The 26,647-nt window shown below is 50.2% G+C and overlaps 9 protein-coding genes across 9 annotated transcripts; 3 read left to right on the forward strand and 6 right to left on the reverse strand.

The window, feature by feature from the left end:
- Positions 1-280: 280 nt before the first annotated feature.
- On the reverse strand, positions 281-1,284 carry K444DRAFT_515163 (HET-domain-containing protein; the record flags this gene model as incomplete). Its single annotated transcript, XM_024873572.1, has 2 exons — positions 281-788; positions 851-1,284. Coding segments are annotated over 2 exons (942 nt in total), but the record flags the coding sequence as incomplete, so codon positions are not given.
- A 1,034-nt stretch (positions 1,285-2,318) lies between these two features.
- On the reverse strand, positions 2,319-3,557 carry K444DRAFT_649146 (uncharacterized protein; the record flags this gene model as incomplete). The annotated part of the gene is made up of 5 exons (XM_024885547.1): positions 2,319-2,520; positions 2,579-2,817; positions 2,944-2,965; positions 3,023-3,113; positions 3,185-3,557. 5 exons carry the CDS (start codon positions 3,555-3,557, stop codon positions 2,451-2,453), a joined length of 795 nt encoding a protein of 264 aa, XP_024743889.1. The 3' UTR covers positions 2,319-2,450.
- Positions 3,558-3,946: 389 nt separating this feature from the next.
- On the forward strand, positions 3,947-5,347 carry K444DRAFT_658166 (uncharacterized protein; the record flags this gene model as incomplete). Its single annotated transcript, XM_024886230.1, has 1 exon — positions 3,947-5,347. Exon 1 carries the CDS (start codon positions 3,977-3,979, stop codon positions 5,345-5,347), a length of 1,371 nt encoding a protein of 456 aa, XP_024743890.1. The 5' UTR covers positions 3,947-3,976.
- A 1,560-nt stretch (positions 5,348-6,907) lies between these two features.
- Positions 6,908-7,372, reverse strand: K444DRAFT_515540 (uncharacterized protein; the record flags this gene model as incomplete). The annotated part of the gene is made up of 1 exon (XM_024873605.1): positions 6,908-7,372. One exon carries the CDS (start codon positions 7,370-7,372, stop codon positions 6,908-6,910), a length of 465 nt encoding a protein of 154 aa, XP_024743891.1.
- Positions 7,373-7,778: 406 nt separating this feature from the next.
- Positions 7,779-9,633, reverse strand: K444DRAFT_658167 (Zn-dependent exopeptidase). Its single transcript, XM_024886231.1, has 3 exons — positions 9,313-9,633; positions 8,111-9,252; positions 7,779-8,062 (listed from the first exon to the last, which is right to left on the reverse strand). Exons 1-3 carry the CDS (start codon positions 9,554-9,556, stop codon positions 7,940-7,942), a joined length of 1,509 nt encoding a protein of 502 aa, XP_024743892.1. The 5' UTR covers positions 9,557-9,633; the 3' UTR covers positions 7,779-7,939.
- Positions 9,634-12,488: 2,855 nt separating this feature from the next.
- Positions 12,489-14,421, forward strand: K444DRAFT_3365 (uncharacterized protein). Its single transcript, XM_024871990.1, has 3 exons — positions 12,489-12,567; positions 12,716-13,659; positions 13,708-14,421. Exons 2-3 carry the CDS (start codon positions 12,743-12,745, stop codon positions 14,375-14,377), a joined length of 1,587 nt encoding a protein of 528 aa, XP_024743893.1. The 5' UTR covers positions 12,489-12,567; positions 12,716-12,742; the 3' UTR covers positions 14,378-14,421.
- A 2,573-nt stretch (positions 14,422-16,994) lies between these two features.
- Positions 16,995-18,665, forward strand: K444DRAFT_658169 (uncharacterized protein; the record flags this gene model as incomplete). The annotated part of the gene is made up of 2 exons (XM_024886232.1): positions 16,995-18,168; positions 18,287-18,665. The coding sequence occupies exons 1-2, from the start codon at positions 17,069-17,071 to the stop codon at positions 18,663-18,665; spliced, it is 1,479 nt and encodes a 492-aa protein (XP_024743894.1). The 5' UTR covers positions 16,995-17,068.
- Positions 18,666-19,925: 1,260 nt separating this feature from the next.
- Positions 19,926-21,782, reverse strand: K444DRAFT_514954 (uncharacterized protein; the record flags this gene model as incomplete). Its single annotated transcript, XM_024873558.1, has 3 exons — positions 19,926-19,960; positions 20,017-21,551; positions 21,604-21,782. The coding sequence occupies 3 exons, from the start codon at positions 21,780-21,782 to the stop codon at positions 19,926-19,928; spliced, it is 1,749 nt and encodes a 582-aa protein (XP_024743895.1).
- A 3,394-nt stretch (positions 21,783-25,176) lies between these two features.
- K444DRAFT_623239 (ubiquitin-conjugating enzyme) lies at positions 25,177-26,068 on the reverse strand (the record flags this gene model as incomplete). Its single annotated transcript, XM_024882255.1, has 5 exons — positions 25,177-25,316; positions 25,366-25,549; positions 25,668-25,697; positions 25,821-25,866; positions 26,025-26,068. 5 exons carry the CDS (start codon positions 26,066-26,068, stop codon positions 25,177-25,179), a joined length of 444 nt encoding a protein of 147 aa, XP_024743896.1.
- Between the last annotated feature and the right edge of the window lie 579 nt (positions 26,069-26,647).

The following is a 26,647-nucleotide window of genomic DNA, read 5'->3' on the forward strand; positions in this document are numbered from 1 at the left end:
CGACGCTGGGAATGAGCCGCAACCATCGTCAGTGAGGAGCAGAGACGCGGTATTCCAGGGCCTCTCGGATCAAAAGAAAGATCTCTATCTAAATCCAGAGGAGGGTATGCTGGTATACAACTATTACTTGTACGTCCTCGTAGGCGCTTCCCTGCCGTTTGCTGAAACAAGTTGAGCGGATCGCCCCCTCCACTGCGTAGGTCGTATCGACGTTTGGAGATCAGTCGCCATGCTTTGTCGCCCTTTTCACAAATGTAAAAGGCCAAGAAATAGAGGGAAGCTAACCACGATACTCGACTGGAATAGCGTTCACGTATGGCCTTGCGTCCATATGCCTGGTCCAAACCATACCTAGACATGCGGATCGGGCCCTTCCAGCCAGCCCAGACCAGCTCGGGAATCCTTCACGTCTTTCGACCCACTCTTCGGGATGCCAGTGGATATCCAATCCGAAAAGTGAGTCCAAAATGCCATATGTGCAAGTCAAGCCGAAATCGACGCGGAAACAATTTATAACTCCAGCAAAGGCATCGAGTATATCAGAGTCAAATTTCAGATTGCGCCGAACAAAAACCTCAACATATCGCATATAAGAGAACTGGATATTCGTCGGGGCTAAGGTCCAGAGTGGAGGCTGCCATTCAGCAGGACCAAGCCTGAAGAACTTTTGGAATATCGTGGTATGGCTGCGGGTGAGATCTTCTCGCCTGCTCCCATTGCGGCATATGTACACAGCTTGGCCGTTGACAAATACGACCTTACGCCTTGCAGAGAAGAACTCTTGGAAACTATAACGGAGTCAGCCTCTTCTTGTTTTATGTCCCAGAGCTCGGATAGTATTTTTACTAACGTCCAACCTCGTGACGCCCAAGGGCAGACTAAAACGTTCTCGAGATTATGCGGGAGAATCATTTCGAGATCCCCAGCAAGTTGTATTGACTTCTGGGCTCGATGCGGGGAAAATGGCCGGAGTCCTGAAAGCCCTGCCGAGGTGCCGCCCCATGCACTGCTGAATATTGTGAGAAATGCGCTTGAGTAGACCACATTCATCTTCGGAATGATCCTGCTCTTCTCCGCATCGTAATCTTGGACGATGCAGATTCTGTCTATCCAGATATACCTCTCGCCAATTGCTTTCGTGAATATCAAGGCATCACGAATGACTCGTGGCAGATCGTCGAGATGTCGGAACAGACCGTATGGTTTGCTGATTTCTCGTATGTTGTTGCGGCGCGCCTCGAAAGCTCCGTTATCTTGACCCCATACGTAACTCAACGCGGAATACCGGGCTCCTCAGGCAGTGCCGTCAAGCAGATATTTTCCGTATCGACTACACGTAGATGCTGGCAGATCTCTTCGAAGCCGTTGCCGGGAACATGTAGACATGGCCCTTTGTGCCAACGTTGACACTCGTCAATCCAACCACGGACTTCCGCCACATCAATCAGACTTGGATTAATGCGTTTTCCTGTGAAATACCCATGCCACTGCGGTAGTACCGAGATCACGGGCAGCAGATGAATAACAGGAGTTGTCGCAGCTCGTCGCTCCTTTCCAGATTTCAAGAAGATCTGGAGCACGCGGTAATTTTTTTCTCCGCCCAAGTTATCCCCCCGGTGACGTTTCGTCTCCAGTTGGCAATAGGCGCCAGCTGCCTGACATTCTACTGGATATTGCTCTTCGATGGCAGAGCAGATCAATTGGCACAGGGCGCAGTCACGCTCCAGCTGGATTTCAGCAAAGGATCTCTTGGCAAGCTCGCGTGTTGTAGAATGATCACACTGGCCATTGCAATCCGTTCCCCCTCCGCGGTCGCAATGCTTGCCGCTTGCGATGCATCCGGTACCCGTGTGGTGAGGCTTGTAGGTCGTTCGCGATGCGAAGGACTCAGCTGACAGCTGGAATGAGGAGCAAGTCGCGCAAAGCGTTGCAATCGGTTTGAGGGGCAGCGGCGGGAGATCCAACCACCACTTGGGTTTCCGTTTGGCCATACTTTTCGATTATTATTGAGAATCCTCAGTCAGAACCGTCTGTGTGATTACCGTTTCTCTGGAAGGATATCAACGGCATGACAAGACAACTTATAAGCACTTTGCGGAGCCCGTGGTCCTCCCCCTGTGTCTCAGCTTCAGCCACCGTCCGAATTCGGCTCAATCTAGATCCCGAAAAGCAATATTGGCTTGGACTACTATTGGCATCGCGGTGTAGTGGACGATGACGCCGAGGTGTCGATACATCACTCTTGGTCTAGTAGCGCAATTAACGTTTCACTAGATACGGGCCAACCTGGGCTTGCTTTTGAGGCTGCTCACAGGGTGCGCAGGACCACAGCTGTATTTTCCTACATACGCTGGCTACTATTTTGGGGCATCATGGGTGCAATCCTTTTCTATGGCTGTGCCCAAATCAATTCTGCTTCTCAAAAGCGCTCCACCCGTTTAGTTGTGCCCTCAACCCTGTGGGCAACAACTCTGAGACCCTAGGCTTCCGCTGACAAACACCACAAGAACAGCCGCGTAGCTATACTCATTAACTTTCTACCCTTTTATCTGTTGCTACGTTTTAATTAAAGACTTACGCTGCTGTCGATGCAAAAAGCTCCGCTCGTTTCGCGTTCGTTAAAAGGTGAACAGATCCTGCAAAGACCACCGTGAATACGCAAATAAGTGCAAGCCGGATATTGTTATTCGTTACAAGATATAATGTAACGATCGACACGATAAGTAAGACCACTGCCAAAGCCATGCTGATGATCGTTACTGCTCGATTGATCTTTCTCATCGAGAATAACGCTATCGATTCATCGACGTGGGTATCCTTGTTTAAAGTAAGTAGCAAGTTTAATTTCATAATAGTGGAACTAACCAAACAAATGAGTCTCAAATACGGAAGCTCGACAAGTCTAGCAAGCCAATCTTTCTCAAATGCTGGGTGCATCGCGACTAGATTATCTTCGTCGTCCAATCTATGAGCCATTAGTCCTGAGAAGGAAGGCGCATGACGTCCACTCGGCCCTTCGGACCTGCCGTCAAGCCAAAGCTTGAGAGCCTCCACAGTACCAGATTGAGGTTTCTCCATATTCAAGACTGTCTGTTGCAAGACCAGAGCTTCTTCTGTCTAAGTATCAACATCCCAAGCAATATCAAGTGGAAAAAACAACGAGCGTCACTTTCAGACGACTTACGGTACTCCTTCAACTTTTCCCTAATTTTCTCAATCAGCTCCATCCTTTTCGCCTGGTCTGGGTCCCCACTCGTCCTGAGTTTCGTCCACGACCGAAGGCACTGCTGAACATCTGGATCCTTGCGAGAATCTCGAAAATCAAGATCATCCTGTTGTTTCTGCAAGTCCAGTATTTCCGCTTCCAGGTAAAGTAGATTTCTAGACGACAATCTGTGGAATGCATTGTAAATGAAAAAAGAATGGTCGGGATCGCTGGCGATGAAAGCTGCTACTGAGGGGAAACCATTGATAAAGTTTCTGGGAGCTCGACCTAATTCGAGGTCCGGATCTGGATTCGCACCCTGCTCTTGGGATTTCCAAAGTTTGAGACGCATTTTGAGAATTTGGGTTGTTGTTTGTTGCTTGAGAAAATGGAGATATGCTCAGATGGTGGTTGCACGAGACAAGGCTGACTGGTTGGGCATTAACACCCGTCGAGGCGCCTTGAATGCCATGCCACGTTTCGTCGTTCTGTGACCCAACCCCTCTTTTGGGAGGTTCTTGGGAACTTTCTCACATATCAATAATTGCGACAATCGTCAAGCAAAACCTGAATAGGGTTTCGGAATTCGAAATATTCCCGTCGCCACTGCAACTCCAAACTTTATGCTCCTTCAAAAGTTACCACTTCTGCGTCAGATCATCTCCCAAGTCCAACATACAGCACATATCACTGTACTCGATATCAGTGAGTTGTTTGATTTCAAGACATTAATCTTGCCTGGTGGTCTTGAACATCCCTGGAAGCTCCACAATGCATCCCAAGAGGAGATGCATTTACGTCTGGCAATGTTGCGCATGTGGTTGCAAGAAAGTTAATATCGAGGCTATGGCTTGCCTTGAGTGTGGTGAGCTACGATGCGTACTTTGTCACGTAACGAGAGTCCGATTGCGTGGAACTCCGCCACAGAATTCATCGCCTACGGGAGAAGTGCCAGCTCGATACACTTCGACAGCTAGAATAACTTCACCCGTTGTATCATACCCCAGGGCCAAAACAAGACTTCTAACCATCTTGATCCATGGAATTTTGGTGGAAACTTGCCTTGCCGATTCTGGCAGCGATGTGAACTGCATCAGATACAATTTTGCCCGGTCTATCGGTGTCATAGTCACTAAGGAGGTGACTTATTTCAGCTTGCCAATCAAAAATTCCTACCTAAAGGCAACTGGAGTTGCCTTAATCATATGCCAATTCCCCTCCTCACCGACGATGGCTCAGCCAGTGAAGTTTTTTGTTTTCGACAGACTGCAATGCGATGTCCTCCTTGGCCGACCTTTTCTGCGTGCCACTCAAACGCTAGATCTCTATCAGCACCGCCTGCGCCACATAGAAGGTGCTTCCGATGTACCTCTAGCTGTGCGATCTATTGGACAGGGGGAAGAGCGTGTACAGTGTTGGTTGGACGGGGAACCCGTCTGGACGCTTCCTGATACTGGAGCTGACGTCAACTTGATATCTTCAACTTTTGCTCAGGCACTCGGATATGACGACGGGAAAGGAAAACCCATAGACTGCGGGAATAGAATCGATCTTGAGGTCGCAGATGGCTCCACTGTCACGACAGAAGGCATAATTCAACTCTCAGTCCCCTTCTCACCCAAGGAAAGCAATTCCACCATCTACGAACTGGTCGAATCTTCCAGCAAGGAAGCCACAGCCGTTGAAAAGACTGATATCCAACGGAACAGCCAAATCCGGGAAACCTTCCATGTGTTGGCAACGCTGAGATACGAAGCCATTCTGGGAGAAACTCTCCTCGCAACAGTTGATGTTTACAATCAACATACCGCCAAATTTAGTCTGGTATTGGGACAAGAATGCGCCGGCATAGCGATTTTCAGGAGAAAGAAGACTGGGGAAGGAAAGACAGGCTCAACACTTCCTCTCTCTCCCGAGCAGAAATTCATGGACGAGTTTTCGCTAGAATACGATCGCCACCTTAAAGAAAAGGGAGATATCGAAGAAAGGCAGCGACGAGGATCTATTTCGGATGAGCAAGCTCAGGTCAGGATACTTCAAGCCGACCAAGAACACCTTCAGTGGCTGAGAAAATTTCGCGAACTTCTGGAGCGCTATTATCCAGGATACTATGAGAGGAATGTCCCGCAGGAGATTGCTTAACATATTGTCTGAGCTGATGGTATCGGAATCACGCTCGTGATATGCTGGATCTGGCACTGGTGAGAAGAATGAACCCGCTGCTCTGGGATCTCGGAGGGCAAAATAAGTGTCGAATTGTTGACGGAGAAATGGGCGTGATGAAGGTGTCAATCTCAAGAAGAATTATCATCACACACCTGAGTTGCGCATTGAGTCTCCGACAATAGCACTTCAACTGCTTGATTTTCCTGAAATACGGAGCATCGATCCCCACGAATCGCTCACAGCGTCAAATACTGCAAGGTCACCAAATCCAACCAAAACCACACAGCCTGGTCCTCGGTCCAACTAAACCTCTCCCCATAATCCGGAACCCCCCATTTGTACTTCCTCGCCCACGGCTCCGCCTCTTTTTCTTCCCTCTTCCCCTTCTCAACTAGCGCTTTCCCAACAAGATCGAAAACCCTTGAATCTCTCCCTCTCCGCAGTACAGCAGCAACATCGCACCCAAGGAACTGGACAACCACATCCCCTGGCAACGCATTATATGGTGCGCAACCTGTTCGACCGTTGTCGAGAAGGAATTGCAGTGTTTGGCTCCTGTCTTTCAGCAGGATATCTCCAAAGGACACGGATGTCCCCATATTCTCTTCAATCAGGGCACGGGAAGCATATTTTGCCTGGACAGCAAACGATGTTCGTGTCTGCAACGGAACGAGTTCCCGCTGCTCAGGGAGCGAGGCAAGATGCTTTGAGAAGCTGATGGACGAGATATCTGGGTCGGCGGGAGCGGTGTCTTTATACCATGCTGGATCTATCGAAGAGGGGCTTTCGAGATCAATGCCGCGGATGAATTTCGTGATCATGCCACATGATACGCCGAAGATGTGAAGTGTGGGCTGACGGAGTGAGGGATGGAGTCTGAGTTGGTATTCCATCGCCCCCGCTGATAAATCACACTGAAAAGCGCGTTGGAGAATCTGGCTGAATCGCGGTGTGTGTTGACTTGGCCCTCTCGAATGGCGAGAGCTGGTGTAGAAGTGCATTACGTCGGCGTAGACTTGGAAGAGGGTCTTGAAGTAGTTTGGCCGGAGTTGGCCGTTCTGGCAGTCTTCTGCGAGACTGATGAGGGCATAGACTTTATCTCTTGGGTCGGTGCAGAGGCACGAGTGGAACGACTCTATTAGATAACCGAGGACGTTCCCATGGGATGAGGTTCGATGCTTATCTAGTCGGAATGCCTGGCAACGCAGGAGATCCGCTTTGTGAGTGCTGGTGAAGGTAGATCCGGGTGGGAGACTGAATTTGTTGGGGAAATAGGTTGTGCTGAGGAGTTTCCGGAAATGTGTGACGTTCTTCCAGTTTGTGGAGACTTTGTCGAAGAGAAGCGTGATCTTCGCCGCCAAACAAATTTCTTGGACGATCCATAGACGTTGCCAGTACGGGAGTTGAAACAGTGCGAGTAGTGCCTCGTGATTTTGATCCAGTACCTGAGAGGGATCTTGACCCGACTTGTCATCATTCATCAAAGCCAGCGCCTCCACCGCGACAGAAATCCTGGCCCCTTGACGGAAGTCTGCTTCACATCCAAGCCACACCAAAACCTCCGTGGCTCCCCCATAAATCCTCCCCATAAATCCTCCCCATAACTCCAACCTGGTGATTCCTCTCCTCGACATTTCTCTGATCAATGCAAAGCGCATCGATCCAAACCCACGTACTATTCTCCTCTGCAAAAACATCCTCTTTTTCCCGGGTCCGGAAATCGAAACACGCGAACTGGATATGGGCTAACGCTTCCCAGAGATTCCTTCTAACTTGGACGATCTTGCCATTTAAGAAGATCTTTTTGGTGGAACTTGAATCGGGGCCCCAGGCGTAGGAGAGCGCTCGGTATGGCGGTGCATTGGAGAGGGAGAAGTGGCGGATCCAGCATCTGATTGGACCGCGGCCTTTCGCAGTACAAAGCACGTTCTCAACCTGCAGGAGTCTGATGCTGTCTGAACTCTCGAGCGGGGAGTACCGGTACCCAGATTTGAGGTTCATTGTGACGATTCATCACGTTTTTCCATGAAGGATTTTTGGAATAGGGGAAGTGAGAAGTGTCGTTTCAAAGTTGCTTCTTTTCGCGTGTTTTGTTTTTATCTCGGCGCGTATCCACTCAGATCTTAACCCGCGTCATATTAGCTCGACGAGGAGATGGCCCAATCGCCTCAGAACTGGTTTTAGGAAGGGAAGAACAAAACAATTGAGCTTGCTCGCTTTCAGAATTTCAAAGCGTGTAAGAATCGTGTTCTCAGAAAGGAAAACAAAAGAACAAGGCGTCGGTAATTTGAACCTCGGTCAAATGAAATTAATTTATGCGTGGTCACATGACCGTGACGCCGGACCAACCAACAATACCTTACTTGCCTAGAGCTACGGATCAAGAGCTACGTATCTGAGGATCAAAGCAGCTTCTCAGAGAACAAGTTTGGATTGAGTATGTATATTCGAAGAAAGACACCAAGTTATATCAACCTCTCGACCAAACATAGACTCGTACATCCATCTAAATCTATGGTATCTAGTAATTCCCATTACTTATCACATAGGAAGTTTGTATATATAGTATTACATGACGAGCTTCGGTCCGTGATATAAAGATGGCTCATCGCGAGTGGCGACCTTGGCGCCGGTTCTCTTTGGAAATCCCTTGAAAGAGACGGCATAGGTAGCTATTGAATGGGCGACGAGCTGTGGATTATTAGTCAGAGTCTACATCCAGAAGAAGTGGAGTCATACCTTTGTGTTCAGTTCCCAAGCCTCGAAGTTCAAGTTGTCGACAGTATCACATATCTGATGATAGCAAGGGTCATACCACTGACCAGGAGTCCCACCAAACATCGCGGCCTCTTCCATAGTCTTCACCCCTTCAGCACCAGTTGCAATACCGCCTCCTGGAATTCCGTGCTTGATGAAGGCATCGTAGTCGCTGCGGCCGTCGAAAGGAATGAATGTGTAGTTCTGCCCATGTGCTTCATAATACGTCGTATAGAGATCTCGAAGCTCCTCGGATCCAACGGGATTGGCCGCATTAGTAGCATTGTAGACCTGATATGCGAAGTTGGGAGATGCAAGCATGTCATAGTCCATGAAGAGACGGATCTTCAGGTTCTCGTGCTCCGAAAGCTGAGAGACGTAGTAGTCTGATCCCAGTAGACCCTCTTCTTCTCCAGCCCACCATGCAAATCGAACACAGTTATTGACCTCGTAATTCACTAGGTGTGTTGCGATCTCGAGTAAGGTCAAGGAGCCAGTGCCATCGTCGTTGATTCCTGGCCCTTCCGCAACACTATCACTGTGGCCTCCCAGCATCACGCAGTTATCCTGATCACCGCCCTTTGTTTGCGCGATGATATTCGTCGTAGGAGCCTTGCTCACAATGGAATTGATATACGCAGAGGAGTTGATAACCTTTCCGCCTTCCAAGTCCTTGATATATGGCTCGGCATCCTGCTTCGTTAATCCAAATGTAGCAACGTGGATATCTGATGGTTCCCCAAGAGTCCCAGACAAATGTCCCTCCTCGTTGTTATATATCACGGCAGCAATAGCTCCAGCCTTACCCGCGACCGCAGATTTAGTCCCAAACGAACAGACTCCACGTTCGATGAAGGCAATCCCGCCTTTAGTGTTCGAAGGATAGTCGGATGAATCGCATCCTTGGTTCGCTACAAGGACTAAGGGGCCGAACACTGCTTGTTTGTGCTTGGTTGGTGGTGTGAGAGACATCGGGGAGGTTGATTCGGGCTCCTTATCTCCAAGGACGAGGCGGGATTCGAAGACATTGCCAACGACGGCTTTGAACGATTGGTTTGATATGGTATAGTAGTCGTCAAGCTCCGCAAGCGTAGAGTATATGTAGTCGAGGGTACCAACGTGCCCTTTGCGGCCATGGTGTTAGCAAGATAATGCAACGGGCACTGCCCGAGATTGTGGTTTACCTGCGCTCCCGATAACTCGGGTAGGGTGGTTGTAGTCTGCTGCGCCCAGCTCTGCGATTTCGAAGAGCTTCTTTGCACGCTTCAGAAGGTTCTTGGAGGTGATGTGCCCTTCTAGCGCCTCAGAGCTCACGAGTGGCTTGGTGTTGATAAGAATTTGGGAGTTGTAGCCATCGGTCAGAGGGTGCTGAACCACTGCGGCTACTGTGATGGCAGAGAGAGTGACGAGAGAAAGCAGACGGCTCATGGTGATGACGATGCTGCTCTCGAAGTGACGTATGAAAGAGAGGAGCGGTTCATATGAGATTCAGGTCCGGGAGCCACCAGACCATCGGCGAGGCAACGGCAACAAGAGATAAGACCCCTGCAGTCTTGGCAGTAGCCTTGCAGCCGCATTACGTAAGCGGCAGACGACCTCACCTCATGCTCATGTCTCTCGATTGTCTGAACCTGCTCCTCCACATCTTTCCCACCTGGCAATGAAACGAAATCATCGGTATGCGGACGGCCTATCCAAACTTCCAACCACATGACCAAATGCATGGCAAGAACAGGCTCGAAAAGCTTCGAAACAAATGCTTATCATCCAGAGGATTGTGTTTCAGCATCTTTGCACGTCCTGATAAATTCAGCCTGACTTCATTTCTTGTTCGGTCCCTCTCTTCAATGGGCACAGCCAGCACACCTAGCCTGCGTCCCCCATTGCAAACATATACCCTCGCACGGGGCTTTCGCCCCGCTCGACGACGTCAATAAGTCCTCGACTGCCCACACGGGGGAGTACGACACGAGCCCTCAGTTCGTCCTTCTATCATGCGAAACAGCCACTATCGGTCAATTCTGGACCCGAAGATTATGGCCTTTCTGATCTCTTGGCTTCGCAGGGCGGTCTTCGATAGAAGTATGATCACCGGCCGAATCCGGCCCCTCTCTTATGCGGACGCCCTTATCCTTTAGGATCTTCTACGCGGCTAGATCTCGAAGAAGCCAAATTGTATGCGTTGCGAGTAGCCACCATCATGCTTATGATCGCCCTCTTCAACCACATGCTGTGCAGCGTGTAGCCTGTACCAGTTAGTGTCGAGTCCCGCAGGGGTCAGATGACAGTAGCTCTGTCTCAAAGTGCTATATTGGGGGTTGGGGGACTGATTTATTTATTCCCTACAACCACAGAAGTTCAATCATCAGTGCAGGAGAACCTATGCAGACTCGCTAAGATCACAAGGCTTCGCGAACTGCACGGTTAGAGTTGACAGCGACGATCTCTGCGGGGAGTGCATATGGAATGATGAAGTCCGTGTAGGGTCACATTCCCAATCGCCAAACTCAAGGAGTTGTCTTGACCTGTTTTTCCAGTTGTCCAGACTTTCTTTTTTTTTTGGATGGGGAAAAGTGATTGCAGGGCACCGGCGCTGTGTTGTTTTTCAGAGGTCAGCATTTTTGGCCAGATATTTCACCATCTTCTCGTTGGATGAACTCTGACTTCCCACGGCTCTATTGGACACCCCGAGTGTTCGTTCCTGCTTGACTGGGGAGATTGAATAGATCCGGGGCGTGCACGCGCCGGTTATCTCTTCTTTAACCAATCTTGCAACCTGACCCTCGAATCGATTTGGGAACAACCGAGCCCAGCCTTCCTCACTACTGGCCGAGAGAGCATGCCATCTATTATACTTAAGTCTTCTATTGCTACATCATATGGAATTCTGGAACATTTCCCTGGAGGTAGTCCCCGAATTCATTGATCACCCAGGTATATTCCCGTCATGTCCCCTCTGACTTCTTCCTCGTCTCTGCCACAAAAAGTTTATCAGAACTCAACATGTGGAACATTTTTCTTTCAAGCCCTGCACTTCTGGCACTTGCTCTAACTGCCGCTGCAGCTACTCCACAATGCTTCTATCCTGATGGAGTGACAGTGGAACCAAACCATACGCCATGTAATACAGCACATACGAATTCGGCGTGTTGTCTCCCTCACGACTCCTGTACAGCTCAAAGATTTTGTCTTGGTACATCGAATTTCAACTACAAGGGGTCGTGTATTGATAAGACCTGGCAATCAAATTAATGCCCGCAGACTTGCCGCCTTGGTAAGCTCCAGATCTCCCTAATTTAACCTGCACTAATTGTTCCGCAGGTCCGTTCACAAAGCAATCATACGGTGCTCAAACGCCCATTATCTCTTGTAGCGGCCCAGGCGCGATCCCCAACGAGTTTTGTTGCAACAGCGTTGGAAGAAATTGCTGCTCAATTACACCCTTTGGCCTCCGCTCAACAGGGCATGCATTCACCCATGGTCTGGACCAACTCGTTCTCGGCCTGAAGGACGCGCAAAACGAAATCTCATCGTCGCCTTCTTCTGCGAGTAGCGTAGCGTCATCCGCTAAGAAAGCTCCTGCGAAGCCATCGGATCCGTTAGACGTAGCCTCGACCGTCGGACTAGCAATCGGAGTTCCATTGGGTCCTCTGGTTCTGGGAATTCTTGATTTCCTCTTCTGACGAAAAAAAATGACGCTCGATGAAGCAGAAGATAGCGAGGAGCGGCATCATTATTGATCCTGGCAAGCGCGCCTATTTCGAGCCAGGACCTCCACCAAGACCGCCTGTGGATTTACGGAAATCACCAACTTGGGGATCATCTCGATCAAATTCTCGGACGAATACCATGAGAGATATGCCTATCATACCTGAGCGGCCAAAGCCTGCGGACGCAAGTGCTGGAGTGAGAGTTGATCTGGTTTGATGCGATGATGAATGCTCTGGTGTAATTGGCGTAACAGGTTAGATAACAGCTGCTCGAAGCGGCTCGTGCTCAATGATTAATCATATTAAATTGTTCAAACAACCTCTTTCTCTGCCATGCTGTGTTTTCCGCAAGTGCGCCAGCAATGCTAGCTCACGGAGGCGGCAAGTCGTGACTTCCTCACCAGATAACAAGCCACTGCGCCATACCAGCCAGTGCTCGAAGGCCCTTCCTGCCTCGTCTGGGAAGCAGTCTACTCGTTTTCGTTTCCCGACTCTCTTCTTTCTTTCTTCATCAACAATCATCCATTCTCCATCAACATCCATCCATTCTGCATTGCTGCATCGCTCGCTGCATCATATCGCTACAACCAATCGTTTGCAATCATCACTCTTCAGAGGATTATCAGTCAATCTTCGTCCACCAGCACCGTTGTAACGCATCGCTGCACCGGCATCGTTTGCCATCGACATTTTTGCGGAGACCATCAATCACTCTTCACTCCGAGCCGAGTAAGTGCAATGCCATTCCTAGCTTCCTTGCTCCCAGACTCGAGACACTCTTGCTGCATCTAGTGTGCTTCGGATCTATCTCCGGCGAGCTTGTGTTGCTCCTGGTGAGCGTATTGGAGGAGAGGATTGCTGACTCCCGATGTTGCAGGACCCATTTGGCTCGGTAACATTCAACATGGCACCACCACCACCTACGCCCCTTCCTGGCACAACCATGAAATTCAATGATGCCAGAAGGCGGTCCAGTGTGGCTTCTACAATCTCTCATCGCGAGGCTGAGGCCAACGACAGGGTCGAAGGTTTCGTTCGGAGCAATATTGCGGATGTTGCTGGCCCTAGTGCATCACCCACTCGCCAGACGAGAGCTGCCGACCCCCAATACAGTCCTAAGAAAATCCCCGAGGATGCTGCTGCTGGCCCGAGTGCATCAATGGCTCTCGATAGCACTCTTGCAGAGTTCGATCCCGGTAAAGGTACAATGCCTGCGGCAACTCTTGCCAGCTTGAGTGCACTACCCAATCGCGGTATCGAGACAATCCCTGTCCAATGCCTCGTGTTTATCAACGAATCTTTCCCCAACGTCGAGCAACCGGACTCCTACGAGGTTGACATACTAGTTCCTGTGGCATTCAGAGCGCGTGCTGGCGCTCCTCCTGTCGAAATGCTCACGGAGCCCGATGAAACGGACAGGCAAGCGCTCATGAATGAACTGCATCGCCACAACGTGGAATTCTTCCAAAGGAAGATGAGGAATTGCTGCTGGTGCAGAAAGCCGGCTCAGGAATTCCATCCCCATTTTAAAGCGATGTACCAATTCAATTTGGCGCACAAGGATCGTGAAATGCTTGCTTTCAGACCGATGTGCCATGTTATCCCAGTCTGCGGAGAACGCTGTCTCGACGAGCTCCAAGAAAAGTACTACTCAAGGCGGATATACCCAAGTCCGGTCTTCGATTCTTGCTTTGAGAAAATCTTTGGGCGGTACCACGAATTCCAGCGCTCCGTAAACACAACAAGAACTGCGATATTTGAGATGGTTCCTTACCATCTTCAGATGACTCTGAATTGGTGTGGTATTTGTAGAGATCGTTGGTATGTAATGCAGGAGGTCAGCATATGCGAGGCTAACAAGTTGAACAGGAGCTTCAAGAAAGCTGACCAAAAACGACAGTTTCAATTGCATCGTCGACTTCATTGCAGAGGGTTGTCGACAGTTCGAGGAAAAGGGAGATCCCGTGCTGTCGCAGGTGCATCGGCACAAACTAGTAGTGCGCAACTCAATGTTGGACTGGTTCCTCGCCAGACAGCAAGTGGCGACACCATTTCTGGTCCGGCTTCCCCAAGTTCGCCGGAAGTTTTTGAGACCGCAGATGGTTCAAACATTTGCGAGCCTGGTTCATCCGCTGATGCAATCGCACAAAATGGCACGTCCAGAGCCCAAGACCAAACCCAAGGCACAACTCGATCCCATGAAGTCGCAACATCGGTAACCCCGGCTTCTGAGACTCCTCAACAAGATGGCGCCTTGCAGTCCACGGAATCTACTAGGGACAGAACCCCACAGGGTAGTCAGTCACCTAATTCTAGTTCAAGTTTAACTGAAGTCCCTCCATCTCCTGAAGGACCTCTTGCTGTGGTAGTCACGGGTATAAATCCTTGGGGTCCTGGAGAACCTTGGGTTGCACCACTTCCTCACCCGCCGCAGCCTGGAGATGGAAACAACGACGATGACAACGGTGACAAGCCCTCGCCCTCACCACGCACTGGGTTCTGGCACAGATTTGCTTGCTGGAGACGCAATCGAGCATGAAAACCCCAGAAAGGTGTGTGTCTGTTCTGCCTGTTGATAAACTGAAAAAGATGTTGCTTTTGCAGGTCATCCTTTCCATGACAGACTTTACCTCTTTTTCTGCAAGGTGGAAGCGGAGTTGAGGTTTTTCTGCCTAACAGTAGGCTCAGCGTATTTTAGTAAATCAAGCGTCTTATCCTTTCCAGTCCAAAATCCCACTCCCGCAGTCCATTCCCCCATTGGGCCCATTCAATAAAATGCCAAGACTCTCAACTTGTCCTAACTCTCCTCCTCCCTCCTCACTCCCCACCCCATCGGCCCCAATCCCTCCTGCAAACCGACTCACAACGTGGCAGCCCTCGCCCTTGCACTCCAGTCTCCGGGTGAGGTACGGGTCCACTTTACCCCCAAATTGCTCCACAACCTTCGACTCCCGACTGTCATTCCGCCGGCGAAGATGTACTGGAGAGATATCATAGTTGCTAATACGGAGCTGGCGTAGGTGTCGTAGACGTTAAGGATGTACTTGTAGCATGAGACGTAGGAGGCAGTGTAGCTGTAGCCAAATAATCCCACGGCGCCGAGACTAGAGAAGGGAGATAGAAGTGCGGTTGCACAACCGAGCCAGAACATGGAAATCAGAAACGTGAGAGGGACGGGCAGAATAGGAAGGATGCGGTAGTTCGAGGGTAATTCCTGCTCTGGATGAGTTTGTGACCACCTTCGGGAGAGGCGTCTGCGGTGCATGGCGAAGACGGGAGCGAGTGCTATGTTAAGCAGGACTCATACACCGATGGCTGAGAGACATGTCGCTGTCAACCCGAGAGAGAAAATCGTATGTTTTGGTAAAGAGGAAAGTAAAACTTTGCAGGAAGCGAAAGAGCACGATATAGACTATCAGAGGCCAGAGCCCGAGGAACATAACGATGCATTCGCGGGTGCTCATTGTGAAGGCGCGGATTCGTGAGAGACATGAAACAGTGTATGAGGGCTTTGCAGTATACGAATGTTGAAATCGTCATCGTCATAATAGCGGTGTTGTAGTGTCCAAGTAGCCCATGATGTCTCATAGAATTCCACAATCCGAAGACCTTCCAGTGCATGCTTCCATATCTTGTCTCTGATTTCAGGTGGGAGTTTGGGAAATCTGACGAACTGGCCGATGGCTATTATCCAAAAGCCGGCGTCAGCATATTTCTTGCCAAGTCAGGTCTATCCGGCGTTGGAATGTTCCAGGAGTTGTTGAACAGTATTCTAGACCTGGAATTGATAGGAAGGAGGGAACCGAGCTCTAAGGAGCCGGCACTTACCATCAGAGGCCATGAGACCTCTTGAAAGGGATCGAACGTTGCGTGCCGAGGTCTGAATATGCTGAAGGAATGCTTCCAGGTCGATTCGTTGGTCTGGAGGGGAAGCTATGAACTTCATGACCGAAGTATCGATTAACTCCGCCATATCGATGATTGCCAAAGCTTTCCATCCTAGCTGTGTCACTTCCGAAGAATTCTGTTGTCAAATAAACAATTGTACCTGCAAGTCATGGAACATTGAAATGCCTGACCTGTCGACTCAAGACGGTATCCGTATCTCCAGCCGTTGCTTCCGACAGGCTCTGTAGAATAATTAGCGATTGCAGCAGCCCGCCCTGAACATTGAGACTTACCAGTCGACTCAAGGTGATATGGTCCGCTCTCCCTGAAGCCGCCGAGGCCATTTTACTGGTCGAGAAATGTCCTCCTCTATTGGTGTTGGATGTGGAAGAAGTTGATCATTTGGCAAGAAGAGACTACCCTGACCGCCGGGTTTGAATCAGAGTTAAAAGCCTCAAAAATAAAGTCGGGTCTGAATTTTGCAGTTTGAAATTTATTTGCTTCATTCACCTAAACATGCCGAAAGATGCATTTCAGAAGACTCATCTATTGGCCAGCCGCACTTCTGAATCATTAAATTTTTCCTATGTCTTATGAACCTTCTTTCTAGGGCAGCTATAGAGCGGAGACTCCATCTCTTCAGATCCCTAGAACGTTCAGTCAGAATGTTGGAATATACTATCGATCAAGTGGCTACCACCCCATACCTCCCAAGAGAAGAGCAAGAAGGCTGGGTCACACTTGATGACCACCTCATCAAAGTAGAGTGGATAGTCAAAGAACCCATGTACCTCAACGCCAAATACAAAGCACTTTGTGAACAAGTTGCTGCAGAAGCAGCTCTCATGAAAGGGCAGACTGAAGTCATCATCAGGTAGCTCTGCCTGCCATTATGGGCTTTCCTCTGGACAATAGTGAGATTTCGCTGACTGAATCATCTTCCCCAAAGCAACAAAATCCACACCACCTCGACCTTCAACAGCCACAAGGTCACCTATGATCCCCACATAACTGTCCACTTCCCAGCTCTTGATCGACGAGCACACGTCTACATTGGCCCAGAAAAGGAAAAAGATTACAAGAAGATGAAGATCTGGAGGCGGCATGGAAAGCCTGCTGTAGTGCTTTGTTGAATCGCAGATGAAGACTCTTAAGCGAGGTTTAGCTAGATGTCGATTCATCATCACCTTTGACACTGAATACGAGGAATTTCAGATATTGGTGAATTCACAAGACAAGTTCTTTGAAAAACTAGACAACTTTGACTTGTCAGCTTACCCTTATATTTCGTGACCTTTTCGGGCTAGTTTTGAAAACTCATCCTCCTCTCAACCCGCCTCGCATGTGGCATTTTCTTAGCACTCTGATACCCACGCCCAGAATGGCTATTGCAAAGCAAAACAAGGCTCCGAGTGACCTGCATTCTGATACCTCGCCCAAGTGGATGTCGAACGAAGATATCCTCCGACCTGATCGCTTTGACCCCGACCCCGAACTTGCAACCACGGCCTACAAGGCTCTCGATCTCGCCATCAGCAACAGCAACCACAAAAGCGCGTCCAAAGGCCACAAGGAGCTGCACGACAACATGGATTTCAACATGGATCTCGATGACTCCGATCAACAAGATGGAGGCGTTTCTCTCGTCTCTGGGCCCAGTTCCTCAGCCACGTCCTCCCAGAGCAGCGCAACTGGTCTCGGCATCCACACCCATTTCTCACCCTCTTCACCCTCCTCCCAACCCAGTGCAAGATGGCTTGGCCTCGCCAGCAACACTAAGCTCCGGTCATCCCCTTCCCCTAAGTCCTACGCAAAAGGTCTTGCCGGCAACATTGATCTCTCGCCCTCCCCGACCCCGTTGATCAACAAACCAGGTCTTCCCCTCACCATCAACACCGATCTCCCGTCTCCGAAAAGCGAGCAGTCTACCCCCAACACCTATATTCGATCCCCGCTCACGACGATTCATGAAGAGCACGACACTAATGCTGATGTGAAGATGGATTTATCCTTCGTCGACGACGAGGAGATGCCTGATCTTGAAGACTCAAGCACCAACCTCGACCTCCCGTCCTCGCTCCCTGGATCGTGGCCGGATTTCTCAAAGACTTTCCAAACCAAGTACGGTCCCTCCTCGCCTTCACCTCTCAAGAAGGAAATCGAAGACGCGCCACCACTTCCACCTCGCCATTTCGGCCTTCCTGAGTCGAAGAAATCGAGGTTATGCAACGAGATCGACACCGTCTCTTCTGATGATGAACTCCCGATCTCGATCAAGAATGAGGATGGTGATGGTGATGAGAAGAAGGTGGGTTGGGGCGATGTGAGAATTGAGTGGGATATGAGCCTCTGGCCTCCCGAGAATGTGTATGAGAGAGAATTCTGTGAGAGAGTTTGCGAGGAAGTTGCAGTTGCGAATGGATTCCAGAAGGTTGTCATAAAGTAGGTCGCCCCTTTATCTCACTGCCCTCTCCTCTCTCAACCTCAACCCAAAGCATCCAAGCACAGCTAGTCTGGAAAATCACTGAGCAGAAAAATCACCTAACGCCGAGTACAACAGATCCCTAGTTCGAACCTACACCACAACACGCACCTTCTCCACTACTCGCCGAGTCTTCTTCGAGCCCCACCTAATTGCTACTTTCTCCTCCTACCCCTCTTCCCACCACGCCTCCTTTAAATCCACCATCTCCTACAAGCCTCAAAAGGTCTGGTCCCTCCGCTCCCAGGAACTCACCAAACAACGAGAAAAAAAGGAAGAGGTAGTGCGAAAGACGGCAGATGTGCACATCGGACCAGATTTCTCATGGGAGAAAGTCAATGGGGAGGGAGTGGGTGTGGGAGAGATGATTGGCAAGTGGGAGAGCTGGGGCTTATGGCGAGGGCGTGGGAAGGAGGTTGTTGAGTGGTGGGGGGATTGGGAGACGGAGCGGGGCTGATCTGAGCTGAGTCTGCTGTACATTGGAGGTCTAGTCTGATGGGGCGTGAAATGGAAGGAAGGGGCGGATACAGTTGTTTATCTGCTGACGATGGGATTTCGAGATGGGATTCTAGGCACGCTACAATTCGATTATTCGGATTACGGAGCGTACTACGAGACAGACCAACGACGAACATTGCGGTAGAGAGGAAAAACACTCACCTTTACAACCTCCAAGTGCCTCTTCTCCCCTCATTCTACAATCTCCCGTCTCCCCCCATCCAGCAGCCCACGTGACACTTCATCACGTGCTACACGTCGCCGCCTCCTCAACCGAGCCCCTGAAACAAGGAAACCGTCTCATCCCATCTCCCTGGCCTCCCTCCTCCCACGCATGCCATAAAATCCCGCCGCGGATCACTTCTAGCACCCTTGCCCCTTCTTCCGCTCTACCCAGACCCCCTCCCCTCCCCACTCCCCGGCCCATCAAAATCAGACCGAAAAATCTCCTCCCGCTCGTCCGCGTCCACCATAACCGAAAAAAAAACCCCCCAGATCGGCCAGCCGAGAACCAGAACCTGAGACAGCCCGCGGCGAAAAATCGTACGACTTTTTGATACCCCGCTGCCCGCCGTTGCAGCAGGGCATGAACGAACCTCTCTGACGCCTGTGTATCCACATCGCGGTCTCGAATCGCGTTCTTGAAGCTAACCCCAGACTGCTTTCATTTGAAATCCGATGGGAGTTTAGGGGTTGGAGTTAATGCTGCTGTGAAAGCTCTGAAAAATCTAATTTAATCTTGATTGGGATCGAGCGAGCGAGTGAGTGTTTGATCGGAGCAGAAAACAAAGGGACGGAAAGGGGGAGGAGAGGAGATTCTGGAACACTGCACACGCATGCCGAAACAATGAACATTGTGGGGATCAAACAATCTCACTCACCCAACTGGCGAATGATGAATGGTAGTAGTAGCACAGCAAGAATAGCATCAAAAATCCTCGAAAATAGGAGTCTAATTCCTACTCACCCACCCCTCCCCCCCCCTCCAAAAAAACTACATACACATACGAATGTAATATTTTCTACTACTCACTACCATACCACAGCACGTATTGGCTGAATAACCTTGCGCCCTGCGCTCAATACACAGTGTCCCCATTGCCTATCTCCCGTATATCCCCTACCTACAATGCCACTGTATACCTCGCCTATGTACCTACGCTCCACTACACCAGAAACTGAATTGAGAAAAGAAAGTATATGCATTCGCATGACCAGTCTAGAAATTTTCTTTGCCCCAGGAGAATTGGAAGCCTGCGCGTCATCACATTAGTTTGACATTCAAAGGTAGAGGGAGAAAGAAGACATACCGGGCTCCGTGTACATGTTACACTTAATATGCAATTGACTTCCCAACACTTTCGGCCCACAAAAGAAAACACCGGCCTCCGCCGGACTGTGGATCTTGCGGATGCTCTTGAACACCATGTCCCAGTTCGGTCTGCCGAAGTTGGTCGGCGCCCGCAGTCCCGTGATGGCGTCGCGGTCTGCGTTGGCATCGTTGATCATAATGTTTGTGGCGTCGTCGACCTTGATCTTGGCGGTTAGGTAGGTGTGGATCTCGATGTGGTTGTCCATGTCTTGGGCTTCGATGGCAAGGAGGAGGGAGCGGAACCATTCGAAGGAGCCGAAATCTCTGCAGATCCAGAAGAAGTAGACTTTGCTGAGGCGCGTCTTCTTTTGTGGGTAGTTCATTCGGTACCAGATGGATTTCAAGATTGATGCGAAGGGCGTGACACCGATACCTGCTCCCACTAGAACGGCGATCTCATACTTAAACACATCTTCAGATGCTGAACCGAATGGACCATCGATATATACGCGAGGAAGGACACGACGGATTGCTGGGTCGACACCATCTGCTGCAGGGCCATTCTTGTTGACGCTGACAACTTGTGAAGCATCCTTCTTGTCTCCTTTCGGTCTATCCAGCTCGCATCCAAGGACTCGTCCAACTGCTCTCGTGAAATCACCCTGCATTCTGATGTGGATGGAGATATAATCCTCCTCGGGTGCAGAGGTGAGGGTGAAAGGGTGATATTGCCAGACGGAGACCTCAGGACAGCAGAAAAAGATGTACTGTCCGGCTCTTGTCTTTGTGTTCTCCTTCTTGATCTGGATCTCGCAGACCATACTGGGATGTTGAACAACTTTCGAGATATAGGTCTTGTGCTTTCCTCGGATCTCTCGGGCAATTCTCTCCAACAGATAGATATACCCACCGTACATCCAATACTGCCAGAAGACTCCAATGGCTGTCGATCCAACGCTCACGCAGTATGGAGCAAAGTCGGGCTGAATCATACAGAAGGCTCCGTGGATCGACCAGAAAAAGAAGAATATGACGAACATGTGATGCGTGTACCAGAAGCGCTCGAAGTTAGCACGACGCATCTTCTCCACAGAAGTCACCACCATGCACATGAGTGCCACCAACATAATATAACCCGTCCATCCAGGACCCGTAACGAAGTTGGCCAATAAAAATCCACCAATTCCCAACCTGTTCTTCGCCGAAATCTGAGCAAAGTTGTTCCAATGCGCAATCGTATGCACCCAAGAAAAGAAAACGATGGACCACGCAGTGGTCATATGGAAAGTAATGTTCTTGTCGAACTGTATAATGCCATTGAGCGGCGTTTGTCGAGCCAAGGAAATGAGCGTCCTGCAGACCGGGAACAGAATCATGGCCACATCGAAATGTAGCACCAACGCCGCGGAACGTGCTATAGGGTACGTGAGGCCGAAGGTACTTCTCGCTATCGTCAAGTTGTCCTTGATCTGGTAATTCATGAAACCGAACGAGAAGACCATCAGATGGATGGCCGCGAAGACGAAGACGAAGCTATCCACACGTCAGCCTGCTGTTCTCTGGGGCACTTACGACGGGTACGCACAATCGTCGGTAACCCTCGTTCACCATCCACCTGTCGAACTTCTCGCGCATGTTTAACTCCTTCGGCCGTTCACCACTCATCTCCCCCGACATCAGCATCCGAGTCAACGGTGGCCATCTCGCCCGCTCCGACACCCTCACCGACCCTGTGCTATTCCGATCATAGCTCTTTTCCGACATCCTTCTAGCGGTGCGACGTCAAGTCGGCAGTCCAAGGCCTCGAATGCCTTTCCTCTCGTCTCAACCCTCCGTCCAGCGTCGTGTCCGCTTCCAATGAACTGTCAAGTCGTGGGTATATATTAAATCGGCGTGATCATTCAGAGCCTGCTGAAATGACAGACGCTTCCGAATGAATAGAATGGGATTAGTTGAAGCGAACGTCGTGCAGTGCTTGCGAAGAAGGAGTGTGGAGGGTGGAGAGCCTGCATTGAGACACGAGGGTTGGTCAGTCAGAGTAATAGACGGGAAGGGCGTTGCGTAGGTAGAAGAAGTAGGGCTAGGGGATCGACGACGAAATGGGTTTGATGAAGCAGGACGGAATTAGAAATGCGCAACTGAGTTTGGGAGTACGTACCTGTACACAATGCCTGCACCGGTGGCTGCTTCCCAGTTCAGCACAAGTAGTAGGAGAAATTTAATTAACTAAGGAGGTAGGTTTACGAATTGGTGACGTGCAGAACGGAGGAAGGAGATGCAGGAGGACGGGGAGGAAACGAAAGGGCTTGCCAAGAGGGCAATATGCAGAGAGCTTGGATGTCACACAGAGGAAGGTGAATGTCACGTTTATGCGGGTAGAGGGAGGAGTGGATATGCTGGAGCAGCAGCTTAGGAGATGGCCTGACTGGTGTGAGGACCAGCATTCGTAAGTGTCTGAGCATACTGGACAGACAGTTCCAGTCTCATGGGTACGAACACTGGCCCTGGACGCCTCTGCCGGCGAGAGCAGAGGTTCGAGGTCGAAACAAGGTAGCCGCCATGGATGCCTGGGCACTGTGGGCGGTGACTCGAGCAGCAAAGCCCGATCCTATGGGATAATGGGAAAGGTGTTCGTTGGTGGCCAAGGGGGCTCTTTGGCAGCTGCGGTGGTGGTGCAACGCGGAGAGCTTGACAAGATTCTCGAAGAGGTGTGTTTGGCCGGAAGTCCCACACTTCTGCTCGCAACGCGCCGCAGGATTGGTGCTTCACGACGCAGCGTTTGACCTTTGACTCTTCGCAGCTAGAAGCAGTCAACGCCGAGCAGTTGTGGAGCGGTTTTGCAGGTGTTGGCTGCTCTGCGCCAGTCTGTGCGGCAGTGCCAGATGTCAATGTTCAGGAGCGCCGCCGCCGATTGGCGCCGTGGCTGGCTCGCTTAGTTTCAACGCCTCTTCTGAGTTTCACACTGGGATGCTCCGACACGCCTCATTTCCGTCCGCGTGAAGGTGCAAGTTAGTCATGCAGGAATGCCGGGCTCGGAGTCCTCTTTTGCCTGCTGTCCAGCGTCCACGGGGAAAAGAAAAGCATCCTTATTTCCGCATTCGAGAATTCTTTTTGCCTTTTTGCAGGACCGTCTTGCAAAGTTGCAACCTTATTGGTGCTAGTGCCTTGGCGACCTCGATTAACATCCTGGCTGGCGATCGCAGCAAACAACTCCCCCCTATTCGTCCTGGACATGAAGTTTAAAACATGATCTTAAGTTTTCAAAATCGTGCATGAGCACCTTCTTTCACCTACACCCCACGCAGAATCTCATCCCCAAATCTCAGATCCAGCCGTGTGTCCCTCTAAAGATAGAAAACCGTGCCTCTCCTCCCAACCTCACTCGGAAGATAGCTTCCACTAGCAGCGTGATCGCCGTCGATACCAAACCTCATCACGCCATGCTGCGTACTCAAGTAAGATGTACCGCCCGTCCAAAACATACCCAAACATAAAAATAGGATCAACCTCTCCGATCCTCCATTAATGATCCTCCCACGATAATGACCCGACGAATGAAATGGTGTTTTGTTTCTGTATGATGTTCGTGAGAATGGTACGACTCGAGTACTATTTTTTGCTCGAACTTGCTGCCCACTGCCGAACAGACTGAGCGGCCACATCCCGACAACAAAACCGCTCGAAATGTTTCGACAAGCAGTTTTTGGTTTCGCCTCATCTCTCACGTTTGATTTTCCCACGGAACGAAGAAATACCCGGCACCGCAAATCAGCGTCTACATCTTCGTCCCATCTTCCGTAACCGTGTCCGGGCGTGAGCCCTATGTACACGTTGATTCACACCCAGAGGAATGTGGACAGGTCGAGGCGAGTTCATGGCGGGAGATGTTGCGCAAGTGCGGATAAGCCAATGAGCATATCGCGGCCAAAGCGCAGGACTGTTCAAAACAAGCATGCTCGATCCCCCCCACTTTATTTTCTGAAATGGAAACCAATCCGCTACATGCGGTGACGAGTCCACGCGTTTCAGAGTGGTACCCATTCTCGCGACCTAACTGGAGAGGAGGGGTCTTGACGCTGGATTGGGTCGGAGATTGTCGACCGCTCGATCGATGTGGAGTGCGGATAGGCTTGACTTTCCTCTTTAAAACTGAAGAAGGAGAGGGGTCTTATCGTTGATCGGCGCCCATCTAGATCTCTACCGATATTGACTCTTGAGGCTCTTGCGAAGACTTAGCATCACATGTTCTGGCCATCTTGCAGAAGTCAGATAACTTTTCCGCACCTTCTCTACAACCTTCTTTTGATGTCACGCTTGTGCTCCAAGCCACAAGGCTCTTGCGAGATCTTGAGCTATGTATCCTCATACCCATTACCCCCGTCAAGCCAGCCACCAAGAATAAAACGTGGACAGCAAGTGGTAGGGAAAATCTAAAGGAACAGCTCACTTTTGATTCTATTTTACTTCCACATCCAATTGGTAATTGAAAACTAACGTTGCGACCAAGGCAAGGCGTAGAGGACTAAGTATCTTCGTGTTGCCCACTTGACGCTCATTTCCGTCAAGCGAAGGAAGACCATGCGAGAATTCATACCTTTCCAATCACCACATAGAAAAGAGCACCCAACATGAAAAGCAGAAGACAAGGGTAATCAAATTGAGATCCATGCGAGAATACCGAGACTTACTTCATGAACATCCAGACGCATTTAGTTTCGGCACTGGCCAGAAAACTCACTAGGAGCTTCGTCAAAATTGGGATAGCCTCCCCACATGCACATTTCAAAGAACCACAAATCAATCATGTCACTAAGCTAAATGATGAAAAAGCTATTGAAGACACCGGGTTGCATTATCAATCAACCTGAATATCAAAGGGGGGGCTGGGGTAAATAAGAAGAACAAGCTGACTGCAGAATGCAAATGATCATCTATTCCCATCCACGCATGCTATCGGTTTCCTCCCCAATTCCGTTCTGTGTTCACTACCACTCAAGTCTCGCTCTCATCATCCACCATCCATTCTTCACTCATCAGCAGCAAACTGATCCATCCATACAAGCGTAAAAGAGCCCCCAGTCAAAGTGTCAAGACGCCAGCCAAATCCGTAACGCACGCAGGAGAGAGAAGAAGAAAATCCGCAAACCTCCCAAGCAAGTTAGATGGCATATTTACGTGTCCACTCTCTAGCGGTCGCCTCGTATCGGGAACGGTCGGTCTTGTAGACGTGTGCGATTTCGGGGACCAATGGGTCGTCGGGGTTGGGGTCGGTGAGCATGGAGCAAATGGACAACAGGACTGCGGATGTTAGCGCGTATTCCAAGAGGCAGGAGATTGTGGAAAATACCTTTTGAGATTGTCAATGCAGGGGACCATTGGTCACGGAGGATGTCTAAGCAGATGGAACCGTTGGAGTTGATGTTGGGGTGATAGATTCGAGTGGTGAAGTTGACCTTCGGTGGCTTGAATGGGTAGTCGGTAGGGAAGTGGATAGCTAAGAAGAAGACACCTCCCGAGTATGGCGAATCCGACTGATTGCAGAGGTCAGCCTTGCTACATCAGGCCATGTTTCGGAGGATTGAGCCTCGTCAAACCTGATGACGGGACTTCCCGCATTGGGCTGGGAGAACGAGATAAGATGGAACTTACGGGACCCATAATGGTAGCTTGCCAGTGGAACTATTCAAACCCACGCAGTCAGTATGTAATATTCCATACCTTCCTGAAGCCTGCCAGGTGGTCTCGTGCGCATCGGCACAGGTATGATGTTCTCGGATCGAGGCTGGCTCGAGGGGGACGTACCAAATCATCTCCGATAGGACCAGCAGAACACGACGACGGAGGGTCACTGTAGAGCAGAGGAAACATTAGCAGATGCTCTTGTCTATCTCTAGAGCCTGACGATGGAGTCTTTGATGGGTTTGGATGGGACCCCGCTTGTGCAGCAGCCCCACCACCAGCATGTTGAATTTGACGGTGGCGGTGTAATGGTGGTGATGTACGTACCGGCCCAGGTCTGTAAGTTCCTTGTTGATTCTCTTCAACGCCATCGCGAAGTTGTTGTGTGTGGTGAGGGTTTTGGGTCGGTAGTGTCGAGTCTTTGGGTAATCTCCAGGGCGCAGCAAACAGAATGAAGTTCTCTGGAAGAACGAGGTTAGCGACTAAACAGGCGAGGCGGCTATGCCGAAAAGATGACGCAGGAGTGCTGGAGGGAATACGACGTACGGGAGGACTTATGTGGGATCGTGAAGATGCTGGTGTTGGGAAAGGTGAGGAGGGCCTTTGGGAGTCGACGAAGGTAGGTGCAGTTGTTTTGTGCTTCCAGGTCAGAGGAGTTGTGGTGAATCAGGAATGGGCAGCAACAGCGCGGGAAGGCACCAAATGGGCTTAGCGCGAGGATGACTGGACTTGACAAACTCAGACTCAAACTTCTGCGTGCTCAGCCTCACGTCTGCGGTGTTCGATTAAATTCTTTCCAAAATATAAATTTTCTTATCTTCCTTCGGCTGCTCAAATGTTCGCCATCTGACTCGAGACCCCTGGAGCCCTCGAGTTGCTGTCTTTCAGACAATCGGATCTGATGACGTCTTCAGATCTCCGAACACGGCCGGCCATCTCCATTTTTTGGT

The sequence above is a fragment of the Hyaloscypha bicolor genome (genome assembly GCF_002865645.1).
Source record: "Hyaloscypha bicolor E unplaced genomic scaffold K444scaffold_10, whole genome shotgun sequence".
Classification (NCBI taxonomy): Eukaryota; Fungi; Ascomycota; class Leotiomycetes; order Helotiales; family Hyaloscyphaceae; genus Hyaloscypha; species Hyaloscypha bicolor.

What these genes read in the sequence shown, in the direction of transcription:
- K444DRAFT_658167 (XM_024886231.1), bottom strand. Translation starts at nt 9,556, where the DNA reads ATGAGCCGTCTGCTTTCTCTCGTCACTCTCTCTGCCATCACAGTAGCC. An exon ending in CCGAGTTATCGGGAGCGCAG is followed by an intron (nt 9,253 to 9,312) that starts GTAAACCACAAT and finishes ATGGCCGCAAAG; the next exon opens with GGCACGTTGGTACCCTCGAC. An exon ending in CTTGGGAACTGAACACAAAG is followed by an intron (nt 8,063 to 8,110) that starts GTATGACTCCAC and finishes AATAATCCACAG; the next exon opens with CTCGTCGCCCATTCAATAGC.
- K444DRAFT_3365 (XM_024871990.1), top strand. Translation starts at nt 12,743, where the DNA reads ATGGCACCACCACCACCTACGCCCCTTCCTGGCACAACCATGAAATTC. An exon ending in GGTATTTGTAGAGATCGTTG is followed by an intron (nt 13,660 to 13,707) that starts GTATGTAATGCA and finishes CAAGTTGAACAG; the next exon opens with GAGCTTCAAGAAAGCTGACC.